The sequence below is a fragment of the Pleurodeles waltl genome, chromosome 10, assembly GCF_031143425.1.
Source record: "Pleurodeles waltl isolate 20211129_DDA chromosome 10, aPleWal1.hap1.20221129, whole genome shotgun sequence".
NCBI classification, from domain to species: domain Eukaryota; kingdom Metazoa; phylum Chordata; class Amphibia; order Caudata; family Salamandridae; genus Pleurodeles; species Pleurodeles waltl.
Genome location: NC_090449.1, coordinates 443,823,142 through 443,848,434, shown reverse-complemented (window position 1 = coordinate 443,848,434; position 25,293 = coordinate 443,823,142). Strand labels below are relative to the sequence as shown.

The window sequence follows — 25,293 nt, the reverse complement described above, 5'->3', positions numbered from 1 at the left end:
ACAATCCTTTGCCATTTGTACAGCAAAATCGTAAAGCATAGGATTGGCCCAGTGCATATATACTTTTTCCTCAATACTAGTCAATGGAACTTAATCACATGATAGAAATATTTACTGTCAGAAACAACGTGTATAGTATCCAAAGGAAGCACTGAATGCCCTTGAGGAAAACATATAATTCATACATTCAATATAAGGCTTCTTATTCTCTTGAAATCCCACTTCCATTTCTGGTTGAAAAGCAAGGTTGCGCTTCAAGGAAATATGCACATATACAATTCTGAGCATACTGGCTTCTGGCCTGCGAAAACCATGAATATTCTACCCCACTCCTCCCGGATCCTGAACTCAACTGCTCCCTAAGCTGTGTCTAATCCTGTTCCCTGACTTCTCCTAAACTGAAGCTGGGAGTCCAGTCATCACTTGCCTAACCACCGTATGGTCCGACCAAAGTGCACACTCAACATGGGAAAAGTTTTGTTAGAATTGTTATATTTGGGGTCCTACATGGAGGGGTAGATGCAACAACATCCCTGCACCTTTAATCGGTTTGTGCCGTGCCTCCCCTCCTCCTGCCCCCACTCTTCCTAACCCCTATTTGCAGACATTTCTGTACTGTTGTCTGTTACCAAATACCAATAAAGACATTTTCTAAAAAATTATAATAATAATACCAAAAATGTTCATAGCTACAAGACATTCCAAACTATTATAAAATTATATCCGTACTCAGTTATAAGATATTGATCCATTCTTGTTTATATTCATGAATATTCACACTTTACTGCATTAGAGTAAATGAACATGATACAAACAGGATTTAAGATTTTTACACAGGAGAAAGTAATATCTTTATTTTCCCCATCACAGGACCTGGTAAAACTGGACCAGATGCTAGAAGTAGGAGCGAACACTGTTCGATTTGTTGCAATGAAGTATTCTGGCCCCTGGCTGTTACATTCATTGAGACTTAAGAAGGAAGTGGAGGAGCCTGGTCATTTCTTGAATGTGCATGGCATTGGTGACACAAAAGGCTCCGTAGACTGTATCGTATTTTCTAACACTGAAAATCAGCTCCTGGTTCTTGAAAACACAAGTGAGAAGCCGTTACAACAACATAACAATGCTTCCCAAGGTATACATATATTATATAACACAGTATGTGTCATGGATGAAACTCCTAAAAAGAAATGTGCATGTGCAGAGCTACTAATTACTATGGGTAATGCTCTTAGAATACCAAGAAGGATTTTCTTTAGTAAAGGAAAACAGCTAAATGTATTTTTTCCAAATGCTAAAGGGCCAGTTAAAGAGGGTGAGTGCCTAATCTCACCAGACACTGAAGAGGTTGGTTCCATTATAAGCCAGATCTAGTGGCACCACATTGCTATGCTTGTTCCATTTCCAGCATTGCCAAATGTAGACCTGATATTCTGATGAAACTGGGTTGTTTGTAAAGCGCATCCTATCCATAAAGTGTGAAAGACTGATTTATTTTTGACTGCAAAGTTTTAAGGTTATCACTGCTTGCAATGGCCAGTAATACCACTCACCGAGCACACTACCTTTGCAGTGAACACTGCTTTTACAGATCATGTGCTACATTGTGAGGGTAGACACCACACACTGACACCCCAAAAAAAGAAATAGAGCTTTCTAATTCTCATATTTTATACAACTTACGCTGTTATGTGACATGGCTGCACCTTTTGTCTTCAGAACAAAACATTTATAAGGAATAGATGAGATTATAATTGTGGTTCTTCACATTCTAAAGATGTTGTACCTATTGAGGAAGGATGTGATGTGCTGGTCTAAGATGTGGGGGTTCTTCATCATCCACTGAGATCCTCTTCTCCATTGATGATAGCTGCTACCACCACCTCCATAGAGCACTGAGGACCAAGACCCGATCCACAATGTTGCACCCAAGTTCACTGAATCCGGGAGTGCTGTCGAAGATTTCTGGGACCCTCAGAAGGCGAGTTATCAACTCAGGAAGAAATGGACAATGGCCACAACTGGTAGTGCAGTGGCGACTGGATTTCGGCCAGACCGAAGAAGAGTTTGTGGGACGTCAACCCTGCCACCAGGACCCCCTCATTATCTTCGTGGACCGAGGAGTCCCTGCAGAAAGACTCACGTCAACCATGTTGCATTCAAATCAAATCAAAAACATTTATAAAGCGTGCTACTCAACCGTGAGGGTCTCAAGGCGCTAGGGGAAGGGGGTTACTGCTGCTCGAAGAGCCAGGTTTTGAGCTGCCTCCGGAATGCAGGGTGGTCCTTGGTGGTCCTGAGGTTGGCGGGGAGGGAGTTCCATGTCTTGGCCGCCAGGTAGGAGAAGGATTTCCCACCTGCTGTGGTGCGGCGGATGCGAGGGACGGCGGTGAGTGCGAGGTTGGCGGAGCAAAGTTGATGGGTGGGCGTGTAGAAGCTGAGGCGACGGTTGAGGTATTCGGGTTCCTTGTTGTGGAGGGCTTTGTGTGCTTGGGTGAGGAGCCGGAAGGTGATCCTTTTGTTGACGGGAAGCCAGTGCAGGTGTCTCAGGTGGGCAGAGATGTGGCTGTTGCGGGGTATGTCGAGGACGAGGCGGGCGGAGGTGTTTTGTATTCGCTGCAGACATTTCTGGAGTTTAGCGGTGGTTCCTGCGTAGAGGGGGTTTCCGTAGTCCAGGCGGCTTGTGACGAGGGCGTGGGTCACAGTTTTTCTGGTGTCGGCGGGGATCCAGCGGAAGATCTTTCGGAGCATGCGGAGAGTGAGGAAGCAGGAAGATGATATGGCATTGACTTGTTTGGTCATGGTGAGAAGTGGGTCCAGGATAAATCCGAGGTTGCGTGCGTGGTCTGAGGGGGTAGGTGCGGTGCCAAGGGCCGTGGGCCACCAAGAGTCGTCCCAGGCGGACGGGGTGTTTCCGAGTATGAGGACTTCAGTTTTTTTCTGAGTTCAGTTTCAGACGGCTGAGTTTCATCCATTCTGCGACGTCTTTCATTCCATCTTGCAGGTTGGTCTTGGCGCCGGTGGGGTCCTTGGTGAGGGAAAGTATCAGCTGAGTGTCGTCGGCGTAGGAGGTGATGTTGATGTTGTGTTTGCGTACGATGTCGGCGAGGGGGCTCATGTAGACATTGAAGAGAGTCGGGCTGAGCGAGGAGCCTTGTGGGACTCCGCAGATGATCTTGGTGGGGTCTGAGCAGAACGGAGGGAGGTAGACTCTTTGGGAGCGGTTAGAGAGGAAAGAGGTGATCCACTCCAGGGCCAGTCCTTGGATACCGGTGGAGCGCAGGCGGGATGTTAGGGCTCGGTGGCAGACGGTGTCGAAGGCAGCCGAGAGGTCGAGGAGGATGAGGGCGACTGTTTCTCCGTTGTCCATCAGAGTTCTGATGTCGTCTGTGACTGAGATGAGGGTGGTTTCTGTGCTGTGGTTGGCTCGGAATCCGGACTGGGAGGGGTCGAGTAGGTTGTTGTCTTCAAGGAAGTTGGTCAGTTGCTTGTTGACGGTCTTCTCAATGACTTTGGCAGGGAAGGGGAGGAGCGAGATGGGGCGGAAGTTCTTCAGGTCGCTGGGGTCCGCCGTAGGTTTCTTCAGGAGGGCGTTGACTTCCACGTGTTTCCAGCTCTCGGGAAGGTGGCAGAAGCAAACGAGCTGTTTGATGATGGTCTGGAGAAGAGGGGCGATGATGTCATCTGCTTTGTTGAAGATGAAGTGTGGGCAGGGGTCCTAGGGGACACCGGAGTGGATGGAGTTCATGGTAGCTTTGGTCTCCTCCGCGCTGATGTGAGTCCAGGCGTTGAGGGTGATGGCTGGGGTTGTAGGTTCTGTGGTGGTTGGCTGGGTCTGGTGTCCGAAGCTGTCGTGTAGGTCGGTGATCTTACGATGGAAGAAGGTAGCGAGGGAGTTGCAGAGGTCTTGTGTGGGCGTGATGGAGTTGGAGTTGGCGTTAGGATTGGAGAGCTCTTTGACGATGTTGAAGAGTTCTTTGCTGTTGTGTGTGTTCTTGTCCACTCTGTGACCTCTGCCAAGCTCCAGAGGACTGCTATGCACCCAAAAGGACCAGGAACTCCCGTGGACTGTGACCCTGTCCAAGAAGAAACTACAACCAAGGACTTTAGCCTCACTCCGGATGCGTGAGTCCTGACCACTCTGCGCCCGTGCCCAGGTGGCCCAACAGCCTAGAGAGAATCCCAGGTGATTCTGAGCAAATGCCCACCCTGGTTTGACCTCTCCACCCCTCCACGACGAACCCTGCAGAGGGAATCCTGAGGACCCTCCTGACAGCGAAAGCTCTGGATGGAGATATCCGACGCCTAAAGACACACTGCACCTGCAGCTCCCAGGCCTTGGAGAACCCGACCTCCAGTACAGCAATGTTCAGCAGGCGGCCCTCCTCTCTGTCCAGCTTGTAGTTTGCCCCGAGACAACCTGCTAGACCTCGCATGCATCCTCTGTGTGACCCCCGGGATCCCCTCTTAGAGAGTCATTGGAGGCCCAACACCTTGTTTGCACCCTGCACCCGGCCGCCCCAGCACTGTTGAGGGTGCATGTTTGGTGTCTACTTATGCCCCCACCCCCCAGTGCTCCTCTAAACCCCCCAGGTCTGCCCTCCGAAGACGCAGGTAGTTACCTACCTGCAGATCTGAAACCGAGTGCCCCCAGTTTTAATAGGAGCCCATGCTAATTTTGTCTACACTTTGACCTCTGCACCCGGCTGGCCCCGTGTTGTTGGTGGTGGGTGTTTGGGGTTAACTTGAACCCCAACCTGTGGACTTCCTAACCCCCGGATTTAGGAGGCTGGCCTGGCTTATAGTGGGTACCTAGTGGTACTTACACCTTGTACCAGGTCCAGTTATCCCTTATTAGTAGATTAGAGGTGTTCTAGCAGCTTAGGGTGATAGAGGTAGCTATAGCAGAGCAGCTTAGGCTGAACCAGGAGACATGCAAAGCTCCTACTATACCACCTATATCACTTAGTACTATATCACAAGAAAACACAAAACTCAGAGTTACTTAAAATAAAGGTACTTTATTTTTATGACAATATGTCAAAAGTATCCCAGAGGATATACTCCCTTAGGAGGTAAGTAATATACACATAATATACACAAAATCCAAAATCAGGTAAGTAACAGTTAGAAAAGTAGTGCAAACAGTGTAGAACACAATAGAATGCAATAGGATACCATAGGCCTAGGGCCAACACAAACCATATACTCCAAAAGTGGAATGCGAGCCACGAATGGACCCCAGGCATAGTGTAGTGTGTAGAGGTTTGCTGTGAGTTTAAGAAAACACTAACGGTGTCCAAGATACCCCACCCCAAGACCCTGAAAAGTAGGAGTAAAGTTACCCTACTACCCCAGAACGACAGTAAAGTCGAGATAGGGGATTCTGCAAAGGCAAATACTGACTGCAAAGCACTGAAGACGGATTCCTGGACCTTGGGACCTGTAAAGGAAGGGGACCAAGTCCAAGAGTCACGCAAGTGTCCAGGGGGGGCAGGAGCTCCCTAAACCCCGGATGAAGGTGCAAATAGGCTGCCTCCAGGTGGATGAAGCCGAAGATTCAGCACATCGGAAGGTGCCAGGAACTTCTCCTTTGGTCAGAAGATGTCCCATGGTGTGCAGGGGGATGCAGAGTTGTTTCCACGCTGAAAGACCGCAAACAAGCCTTGCTAGCTGCAAGAGTCGCGGTTGAAGGTTTTGGGTGCTGCCAGGCCCCAGGAAGGACCAGGAGGTCCCCCCTTGGAGGAGGAGACAGAGGGGGCGCTCACAACACAGAGATCCCACGCAGAAGCAGCCAGCACCCGCAGAGGCAGCTGAACAGGCGTTCAGAAGATCTGAGCATGGCTGTCGTATCAGCACAACAAAAGAGAGCCCCACTAAGTCGGAGTCCAACTCAGCGAGTTGGGCAATGCAGGACAGAGTGCTGGGGACCTGGGCTAGGCTGTGCACAAAGGAAGTCTTGCAAAAGTGCACAGAAACTGTAGCAGCTGCAGTTCACACAGTAAACAGGATTAGTGTCTGGCGTGGGGAGGCAAGGACTTCATCAAGCAAGCTTTATTCGGTCTGAATAACCATCAAAGCAATAACTTATAATAATAAAATCATGATCTATACATAATAAATATATATATATAACAAATTTAAAAAGTAGGTAATAAAAATAAGATAAGAATACTGTAAAATGAGGGATCTGCGAGTATACAAAAGGGGAAAAAAAAAAAGAATTGAAATAAATCTTCACATATATATCCCGTCCTATAAGTAAGGGGGAAGTGTCAAAGATCCTATTGTTGGCTACTTTTAACTTCCTCATCGATAATTTATAAGAAATTCAATGAATAAAACAATTGGGTAGAGTAGGGTAAAATCAGAGATCAATTAATATCAAATCACTATAATCCTTGTTTTTAAAATATGTACGTATATGCCAAGCGGACGCAAGGAACTTGCTGACCGCACAAGTTAGAAGAGAGGAGCAATCTCTCAACATCAGCCTGAGGGTATCTCTACACGTTCTCAACCCCATGTTTCTACAAACGGGACAAAGCCATTTCTGCCGGGCAATGCCATAGGCAGGGCAAATAAACATAAAGTGCACTACAGTTTCCACAGAACCATTACAGCAGGGGCATTTATCGGATAACAGGGTGGAGCTCCATGAACTAGAAAAGGACTTCAGAGGGAGGCATCCATACCTAAATTAAGCATACAAACTCTTGCTTAGTTGATCGGTAATTAAGTCCAGAAAAGGTTCGAAGTGGGGAAACCACTTATAATCGAGGAAAAGAGACGTCAGCCTACCATGTGAATTACAGAGCAGATATTTTTCCCTAACATGGGACCAATAAGCAGATTTCATGTGGTCCTTGTGAGCCCTCCTTAAATTATTGGGCTGGCTCCAAAAGTGACTGAGTCCTAAGGTATGAAACCAATCTGAAATGTGCTTGAACCAGGGGATAGAAAGTACGTTTGGTCTATCCAATAAGTCTTGCAAAGATTCCTTGTATGTGACTAGTTCAGGGATAGTCCAAATACGAACCCAAAAAATTAAAGGCCTTAAAGCCATTACATCAGAAATGCGAGGGAACCCTAGATCCAAAAACACTGGAACCAGGGGCGTACTACGAGGACATGCCAAGAGTGATCTTGCAAAATTATTTTCCCCCACAGATAACTTGCTAGATTTAGAGCAACCCCAGACCTCAGCGCCATAAACCGCGGCGCTCTGAGCCTTGGCTAGATAAATTTTAATAGCTGGGGAAACAGCTTTCTCAATATTGGACATTTGAAAACGCAAAATTGCCCCGACCTATGTGCTAGGAGGGCTGAGCTTTTCCCTACCTGGGCCTGCCAGTTCATATCATTGCTGATTCTCACCCCTAAATAATCAATAGAGCATACCTTGCTCAAAGGAACCTCATTATACAGAATGTTACATCGTTTTGAGCTACTAGGACCAAAGATCATAAGTTTTGTTTTGCTAGAGTTAAGTTCCAATCCATGATCTGCACAAAACACACTAAACCTATCCAGGAGGGCCTGTAGGCCCATACGTGTTTTGGAGTTCAAGAGGGAGTCGTCAGCAAATAAAAGAATTGGAACTTTTGAATTGTTCAAGGAAGGGGCATCGTTTTGACAATCAGTTACAACTTGCACTACTTCATTAATAAACAACGAGAAGAGAGTAGGTGCCAGGACAGCCCTGGCGTACTCCCCGCCTGATATTAATACGATCAGTAAGTTCCCCCTGGCTGCCCCATCTTACTCGAGCATAGGTGCTCTTGTGTAGTCTTTGAATTAGATGCACCAAGTTCATTGGGACGCCAATTTTCTTTAAGACTTCTCACAATTTCTGCCTTGGAACAAGATCAAATGCGGACTTAAGGTCAACAAAAGCAACATACAAGTTTTGTTTGGCCAAGGTAGCGTATTTCCAAAGTAACAAAAAAAATCTAAAATCTTGGTCCATAGTGCTAATTCTAGAACGAAACCCAGCCTGAAGGGGAGATAGATCCTGGTTAGCTTGGACCCAGTCCATTAGCCTGTCTAGGACTTGCTTAGAAAAAATCTTTTGAAGATTATCAGTGATGCTAATTGGGCGGTAATTAGCTGGCAGTCCTACATCTACTTTTTTGTAAATAGGGATAATTTCGGCTCCGAGCCACGAGTCCGGAATGGGGCTACCTGCTGCGATGGCATTTGATAAAGTATTAATGTACCACCCCCAAATAACGGGTTCCGACTTAAACAGGTCCCCTGGTATCTTATCAGGACCAGGAGCCTTCACGGGTTTCAAAGAATTAATAGCTGCTGTGGTTTCAGCAATTGTAAAAACAATGTCCTCCGTGGGACCCTCAATGAGAGGTCTACATTTGCCACCCATATAGGCCTCGTGATGCTGTTGCACAGATGAGGCGTAAATCTCAGAAAAATTAGCCACCCATCTTTCGAGCTGGATGTGAAAATTAGGAATAACAGTACCCTCTCTTTGCCTGTGAGTCAACAACCTCCAAAAAGAACCCTCGTCTCGATTTTCGATTGCCTCCAGCAGCTTCTGCCAGATCTCAAATTCCCAGTTTTTCTTTGCTAGATTCAAGGCCTTAGTATAGCTAACTCTAGCGGTCCTGCTCTCCTCCTGTGAGTGCTTGCGGAGGGCCAATTTAAGATTGAGCCTAGCAAGGTCGCAGTCATTGTTGAACAATTCCCTGGATCGAATAGCATCTAGAGTATGTCTCACAGTGGTTTCTTTATAAAAAACATTCTGTAGAAAATGTATCAATTCAACATGAATTTTCATGATTGGAAGACTATCAACCACTTGCTTTTCAAGACCAGAGAAAAGCTGTAGAAAGGAAGAATACATTTGTTTAGCCAGAAGTGGGTTAGATATAACCTTTGGCCAACTAACACGAGTTTGCCGGGAGTTTAGGGAAGGGAGCGGGACATCAGTGATCTCTAGATGTTGGGTTCTCCCAAATGCTTTATTGAATAGAGTAAGACATAGAGGGTAGTGATCGCTGTCTTGACGGAGTTCAACCTTCATGTCCAGAATATGATGTCAACAAAAAAATAATCAATAGTGCTGGACGAACACCCCCGCTTAAAAGTGGGGGCACGATTAGGATCAGATCTAGTCCAACCATTACATTCCCTGGGTCCATAGCGTAGGCAAAGGGAAGCCATCTGTGTAGCGGCACAAGAACCAATACTAAGAGAATCATCCTTCACTTGGGGAATACCCCAGGAGTCATCTTCTTCAGATGTTAAATTACCTACGAGGTTCTTGAATGCAAAAGAACAATTTATATTGCCCCCTATCACCAGATGGTTAGAAGGATGCAAAGATTCCATATGCTCAACTAACTGGGCAAGTACCCCTGATTCCATATTGGGGGGGGACAAACCTTGCATACACGTTGACCAAGGTCACTGTGAAACCAGGGTGAAATATAAGTCTGACACCCAATAGATCTAATGAGTTAAGGGGAAATACAGAGTGGTTGCATTGCAGTTTCTTATTCACTAAGATCATGAGCCCACCCATAGGCCTACCAAAGCCTCCAGAGGCAGGCTGAGCTGCGACCGAATAAGTTGTAAACCCCTCAACATATATTTATTCTTCCGCCCAGGTTTCCTGAAAAAGGCATCTCTTGCTTAGAGATGAAGTTAACCCATCCAGGATCTCCCATCTTTTTCCTTATTCCAGCCAAATTCCAAGATACAATATTAAGTGCAGAAGGCACAGGTGTGGGTCTAGCTCTCGGGAATATGATTGTGTTTAGGACCCTTGGCCGTTTACCTCTATAAACCATAGCATCTGAGATGGGGAGCACTGAGGGAGAAATATTGTTTAGTCAATCTAAATCAGATAGCCGGGGGGAGCGAATCTTAGTCAAAGCTGATCGATTGCTATTTAGTGGACACTGAGCTCTTCCCTCATGAGTATTGAAAGGTCTATCGGTCCTTCGTGACTCCCCTTCTCCCCCCCCCCCCCCCCAGAGAATACATGCAGAGGCCAATTCCGATATTTCTACCAGATGTCATAGAATGAGTCCGTAGGTTGAAAGCCATGAGGTTATCAACCATAGAGGTGTCAAAAAAGAGGATTGAAATATAATCAAAATCTGAGTCTGGTTGAGCAGGTCTACGTGCCTCCCAAATATCAGAACGAATAACAGACAGACAATTCCTCTGAATGCAAAACCAATAGACAACTTTATTAATGAGAGAATCATAAGACTCTCTCTGCCCAGCAAATAACCTGGGGACCCCTGTCATGTAGATGTGTGCATCCTTCCTACTCTGATCATTTCTCCCCTTTGGAACTGTCGCCTGATTGAATTTGGATTGACCTTGGCGTGGGACTCTGGGTGGACTTGCGGGCACCCGTGCACCCTTCCCAACCATAGCTCCCATAGACAGGGGATTTATACAGGGAGGACGTGGGTCATTGTTTGTTGGAGCGAGAGTTAAGCATGCGACCGGAGTCGGTGGGGTTGCCATCGGATGGAGAGAGGCAACTCTCCTTTTTATTTGTTGCCATACTCATAGACTTAGCCCCCAGCTTTGGACATTTGGGGTAAAAAGCTGAGTTGTCCCCAGTGTCTAATGTAGCTAGCGCGTTGGGCCCTCCAATCAACTCAGGAAGGTGGTCATTCGTGCTAAGCGATTTACAATTACACAATATCTTCGTCTCAGATAGTCCAGAAATTTTACCAAAAATAACCATTACCAAGGATTTTACATTGTCCAGCTTCTGGGAAACATTTTCCAGTTCGAGTGACATCTTGAGTTGAGCCTGCCAGACCAGTTCCTCTGTATCAGTTTCCACAGAAGTTAAGGGCGGAAGACGACCTGGGCTCTCGCTAGAAGTGGATAGGAGTTGAAATCTATTGGAGCAGAGAATATCACTAGAAACTACAGACTTGGAACCCAAATGCAGAGAGTCCCTACATTCTGCAACTTCAACACTTGAAGTAGGCCTCATTGGCGGTGAGGAAATTGCAGCCTCAGATATAGGAGGGGGATGGAGGTCCGCTTCCACAGACAAAAAAGGTGTCCATAGTTTTTTGATAAATAGATCCGGGATCTTCCTCATAGTCGAAGTAGCAGGAATGGAAGGAGCGATAATAGATGGACTCCTCAGTATTGCCTCTACTTCCTCAAACAAGGAGTCAATAGCTTGAAATTGATTCTTAATGGGCTTAGGAGGGTCATCAATTTTCCGCCCAGCTCGTTTCTTGTGTTTTTTGGCGCCAGAAGGTGGCGCAGGGACATCATCTGCCTTGCGCTTCCCCATTATTCACTATGGCGTATCCGAGCCAAGGACTGGGGCCCCCAAGAACGAAAACAAAAGGAAAATTGAATAATGATGACCCAGCCCACACGAATCCCCTAGGTGTAGGAAGAGAATAAGGGTACCTGGGACTGGAGGTCCCACCAGGTAATGACCAGGCACTGACTGACAAGCCTGCTACTACCACAGTGCAGATGAAAGAGGGGGGGCCCAACCCAGCCTCCTCCGGTCTCTGACGGGCACAGGACGGGCCCGCCCTTGGCCCGGGCTTTGCCCGGGCGCGCCTCCCGCATAGCGGGAGCGCGAGCAAGTTATTTAAAGGGCTCCTGCCCCGGCAGATGACACCGCCTCCTCCTCCTTTCAGGAATCGCGCTTCCCGCGGTAGCGGGAGCACAAGCAAGTTATTTAAAGGGCTCCTGCCCCGGAAAATGTCACCGCCTCCTCCTCCTTTCAGGAATCGCGCTTCCCGTGGTAGTGGGAGCGCGAGCAAGTTATTTAAAGGGCTCCTGCCCCAGCAAATGACACCGCCTCCTCCTCCTTTCAGGACTCGTGCTTCCCGCCACCAAGGACTTACCTCCACCAAATTTGGACAGAAGGGTCACTGGACTGTCGGGGACACTTGGATCCAGCTCCTGTGTTCCAGGGACCACACTCATCAAGATGAGGGGACCCAGAGGACCGGTGATGCAGAAGTTTGGTGCCTGTGTTGGCCGGAGGAAGATTCCGTCGACCCACGGGAGATTTCTTCTTGGATTCCAGTGCACGGTGAAGGCAGACAGCCCTCAGAGTATGCACCACCAAGAAACAGTCGAGAAAGCTGACAGGATGAGGCGCTACAATTTTGCTGGTAGTCTTCTTGCTACTTTGTTGCGGTTTTGCAGGCGTCCTGGAGCAGTCAGTGGTCGATCCTTGGCAGAAGTTCAAGGGGGAAGTGCAGAGGAACTCTGGTGAGCTCTTGCATTCGTTATCTGCTGAGATACCCACAGGAGACCCTAAATAGCCCTCAGAAGAGCATTGGCTACAGAGAAAGGTAAGCACCTATCCGGAGGGGTCTCTGACATCACCGGCTGGCACTGGCCACTCAGAGGTGTCTAGTGTGCCCTCACACCTCTGCATCCAAGATGGCAGAGGTCTGGGACACACTGGAGGAGCTCTGGGCACCTCCCCTTGGGAGGTGCTGGTCAGGGGAGTGGTCACTCCGCTTTCCTTTGTCCAGTTTCGCGCCAGAGCAGGGCTGGGGGGATCCCTGAACCCGTGTAGACTGGCTTATGCAAGGAGGGCACCATCTGTGCCCTTCAAAGCATTTCCAGAGGCCAGGAGATGCTACTCCTCTCAGGCCATTAACACCTATTACCAAAGGGAGAGGGTGTAACACCCTCTCTCAGTGGAAATCCTTTGTTCTGCCTTCCTGGGACTGGTCTGCCCAGGCCCCAGGGGGGCAGAAACCTGTCTGAGGGCTGGCAGCAGCGGTAGCTGCAAAGAAAACCCCAGAGAGTTAGTTTGGCAGTACTCAGGCTCTATGCTGGAGCCCTGGGGATACATGGAATTGCCCCCCCAATACCATGATCCTAGATATGTTACATGGCCATGTTCAGAGTTACCATTGTGACGCTACATTTAGGTATTGACCTATATGTAGTGCACGCGTGTAATGGTGTCCCCACACTCACAAAGTCCGGGGAATTTGCCCTGAACAATGCCACACACTAAGTAACTTTGCACCTAACCTTCATTAAGTGAGGGTTAGACATATAGGTGACTTAAAAGTTACTTTAGTGCAGTGTAAAATGTCTGTGAAATAACGTGGACGTTATGTCACTCGGGCTGCAGTGGCAGTCCTGTGTAAGAATTGTCTGAGCTCCCTATGGGTGGCAAAAGAAATGCTGCTGCCCATAGGGATCTCCTGGAACCCCAATACCCTGGGTACCTAGGTACTATATACTAGGGAATTATAAGGGTGTTCCAGTGTGCCAATAAGAATTGGTCAAATTAGTCACTAGCTTGCAGTGACAATTTTAAACGCAGAGAGAGCATAAAGACTGAGGTTCTGATTAGCAGAGCCTCAGTGATAGTTAGGCACCACACAGGGTACACATACAGGCCACACTTTATGAGCACTGGTGTCCTGGCTATCAGAATCCCAGTGACACAGGCAAAAACAAACATACATACAGTGAAAATGAGGGTAACATGCCATGCAACATGTTACTTCCCTACATCGGAGACTGGAACTGTAAGAATTGTACTTCCCTGTAACTTTTCTTTCCCCCTGGAACTGTTTCTGAAATATACACTGTCAACATTTAAAACCGATAATTGCCAATATTTAAAAAACTGTAACACGTATTGATTTCAAGCAAAGTGCTATTGATATATGTGTGAAATACAAATCTATTGGAGTACTTACCTCCAAGTTGAATCTTGTTGTTCTAGAAATAAATTAAGAAAATATATTTTCACTACATAAAAACCATTGGTCTGGAGTTAAGTGATTGAGTGTGTGCTTCTTCTATTGTCTGTGTGTGTACAACAAATGCTTTGCACTACCCTCTGATAAGCCTAACTGTCGACCAAACTACCGCAAAAGAGAGCATTAGTATTATCTGCTTCAGCCTGTGTTAAGCCTCTGGGGAACCCCTGGACTCTGTGCACACTATATCTCATTTTCATATAGGATATACAGAGCCATCTTCCTACATTTGTGGATCAGCGGTCGGGTCTATGAATGTGCCTTTGCTGGACTGCTCAGCCAATACCTAATCACACGACTAAATTCCAAAATTGTCTTTAGAAAACTGAATTTTTAAGTTGGCAAATTTTTCTAAATTTTTAAAGTCCTGCTAGGGCCTTGGTTAAGTCGCCTTAGCATTACCTTTTAGATTTAAAAAGTTATTGTAAATTAGGAGTTAGTTACTAGAAGTAACTTTTAGTTTCTAAAAAGCAATCCCAACTTTTAGTAACATAATGAGCAGCTCCGAGGAAATGATTGTGGAACTCAACCTCACCCCTTAACTTCATCTAGGGAGGCAGAGTTAAGGGACCTCTGTAAGCTGAAAAAGATAAGAACAGGTTCTAACCCTACCAAGGTCCAACTCCAGGAGCTCTTAGCAGAGTACACAAGGGACCACCCTGCTGACGAGGAAGACCTCCACTCAGTCAGAAGATGTTAGGAATAAGGAGGATGACATCCTCACATAACTATGGAGATCAGGATCCCAAGGCAAAACAGAAGTCTTCATCCTCGGCTCCACACCCTCTGGCAGGAACGATTCCTGGTGACCCACTGCCCTCGGAAACACCGCTACCTACCACGCCCGTAACCTCAGCGTCATCTTAGACTCATCGCTATCAATGGACCGACAGGTGAGCGCCGTCTCATCAGGTTGCTTACACACCCTGCTCATGTTTCGTAAAATCTACAAGTGGATCCCTACCGAAGCCAGAAGAGCAGTCTCCCAGGCCCTCGTCAGCGGCCGCCTTGACTACAGCAATGCACTCTATGCCGGAACCACTGCCAAGACCCGAAAAAGACTACAACGCATTCAGAACTCCACCGCCCGTCTCATCAAGAATGACCCTCGACACAACCACACCTCCGCCCTTCTGAGAGACCTACACTGGCTGCCTATCGACAAGAGAATCACCTTCAAGCTCCTTACCCAGGCCTACAAGGCCCTACACAACGTTGGACCAGCCTACCTCAACCACACTCTCCTTCTACAGTCCCGCCAGACAACTCGGCTCTACTGATCAGGCCCTTGCCAACATCCCCCACATCTGGAAAACCACAGCCGGAGGAAGATCCTTCTCCCACATCACCGCCAAGACCTGGAACACCCTCTCTATCCACCTCAGGCAATCCCCCTCCCTGTCACAGTTCAGGAAGGACCTCAAGACCTGGCTCTTCGACTGATCCTCAGCAGCACCCTTTCCCCCCATGCGCCTTGAGACCCTCACAGGTGAGTAGCTGCGCTTTACAAATCCCTGATTGACTGATTGATTGAAGACCCTTATCTCCAAGGATAGTGATCTCAGGATCTGGATCTTTCTCAGGGGAGTCCAGCACCTTTGGGAGCATTGAGTGCAGCCTCAATGAAGAGGACCTCCGTTTTTTTAGCAAGGATGGTCAAAAGACTAGCTTTGGAGCAACAACTCCTAGCTATAGAAAGGGAGAAAGCAGAAATGGGCTTAACATCCATTAATGGTGGCAGCAACATAAATAGGGTCAGAGAGAATACGGATATCCTAAAAATCCCCAATGGGATTTTCTCAAAATATGAAGAGGGTGATGATAGCACCAAGTGGTTCACAGCGTTTGAGAGGGCTTGTGCAACCAGAAAATTAAACAGATCTCACTGTGGAGCCCTCCTTTTGGAACTGTTTACTGGTAAGTATAGAGATAGACTCTTCACACTCACTGGTGCAGATCCTGAATCCTATGACCAAATGAAGCCTACCCTGATTGAGGGCTTTGGCTTCATCACTGAGGAGTATAGAATTAGGTTCTAGGTGGCCCACAAAACCTCGAGCCAGTTGTGAGTTGATTTTGTAGACTACTCAGTGAAGACATTAGATGGTTGGATAACTGGCAGTGGAGTGCATGACTATGATGGGCTGTATAATTTATTTATGAAGGAACACCTGTTAAGTAACTGCTTCAATGACAAGTTGCATCAACATCTGGTAGACCTAGGTCCAATTTCTTCCCAAGAATTGGGAAAAAAGGCAGACCATTGGGTCAAGACTAGGGTGACAGACTTCCACATGGGGTGACCAAAAGAAAGGGGTCACAAAGCCTTCCCAGGAGAAGGGTGATGAGACACTTAAGGACAAAAACAAAGTTTTCACAAGAGACCCAAAAACCTGCTCAAGAGGGTGTGTTCCACACCTCTTCACAGTCTACAAATGGGTATAAGTGTAAAGATTTTGATTCCAAGAAGTGAGGTACTGGGTTTTTCAGAACCGGTACTGATCCGGTAACCCAGTGGTGCCAGGGTACACCCAAAGACCTCGGGTACTTTCCTGATTCAGACCATAGAAACTCAGAGTCTTCTAGGTGAAGTCAAAGATCGAATTTATTGGCTGCAACCAAGTAACAAGCGTCCTAGAAGTACAACAGCACGGTTTGTATGTTCTCAGGAGACTGTGTTTCAATGCAAAGTCAGGTTTCCTTATATACAGTTTTTTAAGCTTCTGGCAAACATTCTTGACATTTTGGTTGGTCATTCACATGTTTTCTCTACAAAGGAAAAAACAGTGTCATGATGAAACCTCATATTTCATGTCATCCAACCCATAATAAATTACCCGGCAAGGCCTAGTATTTTACATCAGATAAGTGTGGACCCCCAATAAAAACGGGCACCTCCCCCTCGTAAAGTAAGAAGAAGAAAAGAGCAGGTGCATGTGTGAGCAAGATTAGGCAGGGTGTGTGAGCGATAATAAGGGTTTTATGGCATGGTGTGCCTTGATGCTATCTGATTCGGCCACTGGGAGAGGGACTGACCAAACAGGTTTGGCCTGAGGCAATGGTTCCAGCTTGCCCAGGTCAGAGAAAAGTCAATCAAGGTGTACGTGTCCTTGGAATCAAATCTGACTGTATTATAAGCCTATGTGAGGGCAACTTTTTAAAATGGCTGCCGTGTATAAAATGGGAGCCACGAGTGCAGGACGAAAATGGCGATTTCGAGGTGAAAACGCTGCTGGAATTGAGCGAAAATGCTCATGCTTAGTGTACTAGTCATTATCGGTCTTTTGATACTAAAATCGTACTGCTGTTGCAAAGTAAATTACATGGGTCCAGAATTTTTAGAACCACAAACCCTCCTTTTGCCCTTACATAGGCAATAAACCTATTCTCATGCTAATCTGAGTCCAGGTCTATGTTTCTAAAGTCGTTGAGATGTTGCTGTAACATCATCCTAGTATTTAGCTCGTCTCTTGGTGCAGGTTTCCTTATGCATGATGTAACACAGAGGCCACATATGGCAGGACAAAGTAAGGAATACCTCTATCTGCAGTAGGTGGCATAAGATCACACACCCAACAATTAGTGATGTTCACTACTAACTAGTGTTGATGCAGAAGCTGTACAAAAGAATTGCTTACGAATTCTGATCTTCTAACCTGCTCATGTTCAGGAAACGGGTGAAAAGAGTGCAAAGAAACAATAGTAGGAAAAGACATAGGTTGAGAAGTGGGTGCAGAAGTCAATTGAGTAGAGAAAAACAATCCCACCCATAAATGACAACGTCATGTTTAAAAGACACTAGAAAACACGTTATTAAGAACATATAGACAACGGGAGAAAGTAGTGACCACTATTACAAATGAAATAATAATTTTTCACAACCCTAACCAAAAAGCAAATCCTAAAATTATCTAGTAACATTTTTAGGGCTCCTCTGCATTTCAGTAATTTTGGTATGTTCAGGTGGAACAGTGGTGACTCTCATCAATGCTCTAAGGTGAAAAGGGGGTACTCTTTCCACAGAAAATTGACTTTATTCTGCTTTTACTAAACAGAATAGTACTTTAAAACAATGCCAGCAAAACAATCAGTCTCCTAACACCTAGTCTATACAATCACACGGAAACCTCTTGTGAAACCAACTATGCCCAGAGTCCGTTCAAAAAGCCTCTCTGGCAGGCTTCTATTGTCCATCAAATTTTATTTTGTTGTTTTCTTTCGCATGGGCCTCTCAATTCAGGCCTCTTCGTGAGAAAAGTACTGCTTAGTTGGAGTGCCCTCCTGGCAAACACCCACAGCTCACTCGAAAGTCTCAATGTCTTAAAGCAATGCACCAGTGTCTCTCCTCTGTGGCAGACACTACAAACAATGTGCTCTTCATTGATCAAGGGCACAAATCATCTCGTGCAGACCCAAGCACCATTAATTGGGAAATAGCTCAAGCTCAGCAGCACTTTCAGACTCCAACACTCATTATTTAGTGTCAGAGGACGCTCAAGCTGCTCTTTCATGGGCACCACAATATAGTGCCTTTTTCCAAACTTGAAATCTCCGGTGCACTGCCCTTCTTCCGTTGGAGCAAAGAAAAGGGGGTGTGTGGCCAAAACTCAGGCCAAGGGGCTCAAGGGATTGCACCCTGTCAGAGGTTACCAGCACATGTCAGGTAGAGAAATGAAACCTCAAAACAGCTCTGCCATCAACAACAGGAATCCTTCTCTTTAGCTCTTTTACACTGAAACTTTGGTTTTGTGATGTCCAACGCCGTCTGATGGAGCAAGTACGATACCATGCGCTGGCGATCGCTGTCCAGCTTTGCTACTTTCTGGGTGCTGAGACTGTAGGGCCAAAACGTCCGTCTTTCATCTGTAGCTGTCACTGATGGGAATTAGGCTTAAATCAATGTCCTGCAGGTTATTATGACTTGATACCCGCAGAATCTAGTGACGTAGGAAATGTGCCACAGTTGTTAGTTCCCTTCAATTTAGTACAAAAACAGTTCATGGTTTTTAACAAGGGGACTGCAAGCAGGTGGTCTGCAATCTTCAAAGGAGTAGCCATACACCATGGGCATAAAATACAAAGACAAAGGCAGAAGGGCAAAACAGGGTCTCTAGCATCTTTAATTGGGTTCTCTCCATTATTCTCTGCCATCTATAGCTACATGAGAATTCTATCTGAATGGATTTCCTCACACAGTGGCATTGTCTAATGGGGTAAACACATATTTTCCTCAATGATTAAGTCTAGGTGTTCCTCCTTATCTTAGAACATCTCAATAGAGAAATCACATGATACCGATTATCAGGGACATGTAGAAACCTTCCTTTAAAAAATGTGCATCAGGTGCACTATGCAATACACAGGCTAATAGTCAAATGTGCAAACAAAAAGACAAGAACTAGAGGGTCCTGATATCTGCATGATTAGGACACATCTGATCCCACCAAAAATTAAAGTAGCAGGAACAGAAGGGAACCGAAAACCAAATTAAAATAGACATTGAAAATTCGTCATGTTCAAAAAGTTAAACATAAGATATCTCCTATTGAGATGGAAAACTTGTCTTACTAGAATATTGAGTCAGTTAACCAGTCTATCGCTACCCTGACAGTCAGGCTGGAAAACATTGAAGCAGGCCTAAGGCAAATTCTTGAAAACCAGTCTGGTCATACCAAAGGGAATTATACATAACATGGGGGTCCCTGGTACATCACTGCAGTCTGGAAATGTGAACCTGAACAATACATCAATAATAATAAAAGGTCTGACTGGTGAAAGGAATTTGAAAAAGAGAAATGGGACTAGGACATAGCTAAAATCTCAATAACTAAGCATGATGCGACATTGGTCAGGGGAAGTAACAAAAGAAAAAATCTATAGGAAGAACAAAAAAATTATTTGGGTGATAGTCAGGCATGTGACACAACACCGAGAGTACGGGTGATACACAAAGGCCAAAGTTACACAAATTTTAACTCTACCGTTGGTGACTACACCATATACAGTACTCCTAGCTAATGTTTCAGTTCCTTCTTCAGGAAAAAATGAAAACCTGGTTTTCTTTTAAGGAACAAAAGCCATATGCTACTTAGGAAACAGAACATCATTAACTAATGTAATATAGAAATTAGGCCACCTTGAGTCACAGATCTATAATTTCATCCTTAGGTCCAATCAAGGCTACATAAATTTAGGGCTGCCTGTTCCTTTAAGGGAAGGGGCAGTAACGTGACTAACTGCAGGTGACACACTTTGATCCTGTATATCTCTTTTTATTTTCCTTCAATACCATTATAGCCAAATAGACATGCACTGGTGAAGTGTTGTCTCTTATGTTCACAGCATGAAATATCATTATCTGTGGAATTTAGTAACCAGAACAAGTTCAACCAACTGTTGCGTAGCGATGGGCATCGTCATGACCATCCCCTCACAACACAGGGGAGCTTGTAATCGTACCAAAAGCAGCAACAAACATGCAAAAAACAAAAAAAAAAAAATAATAATAAAAACGCACAAAACGTCAAGCTATCAGATATACTTGCTGTGTATCAAGCACAAAAAGCATAGACAAAACAATAGCATGTGTGAATAAGCGGTGACACACAACACCATGTCATGTACTTTATGCACTGTAAACCTGCAGCCCAAAACCCAATATTTGGGCCTGTTTAATTTGTCAGGTTTAAAATCCTTACCCTCCTTTTGACAGTAGATCACCAGGCAATGGAAATCTGCTGTCAAATATAACTTTACTGTTTCTCTTCTAACATACAGGACCAGCAAGAACAATTCATGATAGGACCAAATACACGAAAATAAATTTCCATTACTTAACTGTTACCCTCTTGTCAGTTACTTCGCAACATCAAGCCACCTTAGTTTTACCTTTCTAAAAGTAAAAATTGTTACACTGACACTCCATATTAATTTGGCACCTACAATTTCCACTGTGAAAAATAAGTCTTAATTGGTAAATCGTTCTCATTAAGGCATGTAGCCTTCAAAATTTTTGAAAAGGGCTGCATCTTATTTTCTGTCTAAGACTTAATGCAACACTTCGTTTTCTGTCAAATAAAAGCAACTAGCAGGCATCATTTTATTTTTTTAGAGCGGAGACACAAATGTATCAGTTCTGCAGAGCATTTAACATGATGTTGGGACTTTCGAAGAAACCCCTTTTTTTTATATTTTCCCTTTGGAATTAAGTTCTTTAATTGTATTGATGTTCTTCTGGAGAAACCAGAAATCCCACTTTTAGAGGCCCGTAGGGTCATTCTGCATTTCACAGAGACAAGGCCCTAATTTAAAAGGTCACAAGTGTCAACATGACAGCCTCCTCCATTGTTTATGGGAAAACTAAAGATAGCATCTCAGCAGCGTGACTTGAGCCAGCCTCTGTAGCTCTCCTAGCTTCTGCCACTCTGAATCTGTCAAAGACAGTAGGCCTTCCTGTTTTCCTTCTAACCTGCAATAATTCACTCTATTTAAAAAAAAAAAAAAAATCCTTTTTAGGCGCTAAAAAAAATTATCTCTATTTCCAGATTATTAAACTAAATTTATTGTGAATAATTCACAAACCTTAATAGCACACTGTTAGAAATGGGGTTTTTGGTTGGCAGTCAGGTTGCCCTCGGTCCAAGCAAGAACCCTCACTCTAGTCAGGGTAAGTCACACACAATCCAAAATCAGCCTGTGCTCACCATCCGGTAGCTTGGCACGAGCAGTCAGGCTTAACTTAGAAGGCAATGTGTAAAGCATTTGTGCAATAAATCATACAACACCATAGCATAACACCACAAAAATACACCACACAGTGTTTAGAAAAATATATAGGGGGTCATTCTGACCCTGGCGGTAATTACCGCCATGGCGGAGGTCGGCGGTAGCACCGCCAACAGTCTGGCGGTGCACCGCTGGGCATTCTGACCGCGGCGGTTCAGCCGCGGCCAGAAACGGAAAGTCGGCGGTGTACCGCCGACTTCCCGCTGCCCTTGAGAATCCTCCATGGCGGCGGAGCGCGCTCCGCCGCCATGGGGATTCTGACACCCCCTACCGCCATCCTGTTCCAGGCGGGTCTCCCGCCAGGAACAGGATGGCGGTAGGGGGTCCCGCAGGGCCCCTGGGGGCCCCTGCAGTGCCCATGCCAATGGCATGGGCACTGCAGGGGCCCCCGTAAGAGGGCCCCACGAAGAATTTCAGTGTCTGCTTTGCAGACACTGAAATTCGCGACGGGTGCAACTGCACCCGTCGCACCTTCCCACTCCGCCGGCTCTATTCTGAGCCGGCGTCCTCGTGGGAAGGGTGTTTCCCGCTGGGCTGGCGGGCGGACTTTCGGCGGGCGGTCGCCCGCCAGCCCAGTGGGAAACCCAGAATGACCGCCGCGGTCTTTTGACCGCGGTACGGTCTTCTGGCGGTTCCCGCTTGGCGGCCGGCTACCGCCGCCCGCCAAGCTTAGAATCACCCCCATAATATTTATCTGGGTATCTTCAGGTCAAAACGATCAAAGTTGCAATACGAATTTGTAAAGATATCACTGAAAAGTGATATAAAGTGTCTTAAGTCTTTAGAAAGTAAACAAAGTCTCTTTCAAACACAAAGTACCTGGTTTCTGGTGGAAAATCCCCTCAGAGGGCCACAGGAGAAGAGGTGCGTGGAAAACTGGTGTGTGCGTCGATTTCTCCTCAGCACACACGGACTTGCGTCGTTATTTTCCACGCGGGGAGTCGGGCGTCGTCTTCCGGCGCGCGGACAGTCTCTTACTGTGGTTTGCGGGGAGTACCAGATGTCCCGGGTCTGTGCGTGGATTTTTCTGCTTGTTTTCCGGCTGCGCATCGTTCTGCGGGGCTGCGCGTCGAAGTTTTGATCTCACGGCAGGCGTCGCGTCGATTTCTCCGGCGGAGTCGGGCGGCGTTGTCCTTGCGAGGCCGTGCGTCAAAGTTTCGATCTCACGGCAGGCGTCGCGTCGATTTCTCCCGGGAAGTCGGGCGGTGTTGTCCTTGCGAGGCCGTGCGTCAAAGTTTCGGTCGTCCCGAAGACGTCGCGTTGATCAGCGTCGGTGTGCGGTGTTTTTCTTGCCGCGGAACAAGCTGTGCGTCGAAAAGTTCGGCGCACGGAGCGTCCAAGAGGAAGAGAGAAGTCTTTTTGGTCCTGAGACTTCAGGGAACAGGAGGCAAGCTCTATCCAAGCCCTTGGAGAGCACTTTTACAGCCAGACAAGAGTTCAGCAAGGCAGCAGGCCAACAGCAAGGCAGCAGTCCTTTGTAGAAAAGCAGACAGGTGAGTCCTTTGAGCAGCCAGGCAGTTCTTCTTGGCAGGATGTAGTTTCTGGTTCAGGTTTCTTCTCCAGCAAGTGTCTGATGAGGTAGGGCAGAGGCCCTGTTTTATACTAAGTTGTGCCTTTGAAGTGGGGGTGACTTCAAAGAGTGTCTAAGAAATGCACCAAGCCCCCTTTCAGTTCAATCCTGTCTGCCAGAGTCCCAGTAGGGGGTGTGGCAGTCCTTTGTGTGAGGGCAGGCCCTCCACCCTCCCAGCCCAGGAAGACCCATTCAAAATGCAGATGTATGCAAGTGAGGCTGAGTACCCTGTGTTTGGGGTGTGTCTGAGTGAATGCACAAGGAGCTGTCAACTAAACCTAGCCAGACGTGGATTGAAGGGCACAACAAGATTTTAGTGCAAAGAAATGCTCACTTTCTAAAAGTGGCATTTCTAGAATAGTAATATTAAATCCGACTTCACCAGTCAGCAGGATTTTGTATTACCATTCTGGCCATACTAAATATGACCTTCCTGCTCCTTTCAGATCAGCAGCTGCCACTTCAACAGTGTATGAGGGCAGCCCCAATGTTAGCCTATGAAAGGAGCAGGCCTCACAGTAGTGTAAAAACGAATTTAGGAGTTTTACACTACCAGGACATATAACTACACAGGTACATGTCCTGCCTTTTACCTACACAGCACCCTGCTCTAGGGTTTACCTAGGGCGCACATTAGGGATGACTTATATGTAGTAAAAGGGGAGTTCTAGGCTTGGCAAGTACTTTTAAATGCCAAGTCGAAGTGGCAGTGAAACTGCACACACAGGCCTTGCAATGGCAGGCCTGAGACAGGGTTAAGGGGCTACTGAGGTGGGTGGCACAACCAGTGCTGCAGGCCCACTAGTAGCATTTAATCTACCTGCCCTAGGCACATGTAGTGCACTCTACCAGGGACTTACAAGTAAATTAAATAGTCAATCATGGATAAACCAATCAGTAGTACAATTTACACAGAGAGCATATGCACTTTAGCACTGGTTAGCAGTGGTAGAGTGCCCAGAGGTCAAAAGCCAACAACAACAGGTCAGAAAAAATAGGAGGAAGGAGGCAAAAAGTTTGGGGATGTCCCTGTCAAAAAGCCAGGTCCAACACACACATACCAGTTGTTAGAATAAATGCTTGTTGCAATCCCATGCAATGGTACATATTTCATCAACCTCAAATGAATGAACGTCTCAGTAGGCCCAGCTGAAGTTAGAACCTTCAACCTCGATATTAAAACAAGCCTTTGTACTGGCACATTGACTCATTGAATCATAAGAAGGCACAACCTGCAAATATATATCAAACCTAAATGTATGCATTTACTGAAGCCTGAGACACTTTAAAAAGTACTCTGAATGAAAGAAAATGCAGTTTAAACAGTGCTTTTGCCCAAAATCGACTTTGATATTTTAGGCATTAAAAATCAATATCCTACAATTTTCTTGCATAATATGCATTACCAGAATGTCTATTACACAATCCATGAGTCAGCCATTGAAAATATTAACTTATTCTTTATAGAAATGAGCTTGTTTGCTCCTGCGCCAAGGGAAAATTGCACATACAAATGTCATTTTACCGGTGCGACATAACTTAAATTAAATTTTAATGCTAGGAGGTCATAGTATAGGTATTAAGCTTTATAAATATTAAAAAACGATTTTGAAAGGCACTTATTTTTTAAATAATTTTTCCATAATTAATAATATATTTTTTTTTTTTTTAAACCCAATTATTCTATTTTTTTGTGATAATTCCACATATAAAAGCAAGCTGCATCCCTTGCCTATTATTTGGGATACATTAACTCACAAGCCTAAGCGCATAAGCCTAACTTGAAATGCGTCACATTTTTGCGCCACTTTCATTTAAAAGGAAGGTTATGCAAAATTCCACCCGTGTTTAACTGGGAAAGTGCTGGCTGAAGTGAACATTCCTATCAAATATACTGCAGCTGAAAAGTTTGCCTGTGAACATCTAATACAAGGCATCTAAGAAAAATGCTGTAAATTTTTTTTTTTTTTTTTTTGCAAAAATAGATAATTTCGTTTTTTTTTTTGGGGCCCTATTTATATCTATTGAATGTGTTTTCTAATTTATTAAGCATTTAACAGCAGTTTTGTATATGTGCACAATTGCTCATTCTATAAATTAAAGAGCAACATATAGCTATGTTAGCACATCACATGGTTCATTTCTGGATTTTTTCTAAGTTTCTACTTAATA

At 45.7% G+C, this 25,293-nt stretch overlaps 1 protein-coding gene across 1 annotated transcript in view; it reads left to right on the top strand.

The window, feature by feature from the left end:
- The window catches only part of GTF3C1 (general transcription factor IIIC subunit 1), a 1,928,973-nt gene that overhangs the window by 1,795,549 nt on the left and 108,131 nt on the right, over window positions 1-25,293 (top strand). The window contains exon 34 of the mRNA XM_069210709.1: window positions 871-1,135. Coding sequence (XP_069066810.1) covers window positions 871-1,135 — 265 coding nt within the window. The remainder of the gene's footprint in view (window positions 1-870; window positions 1,136-25,293) is intronic.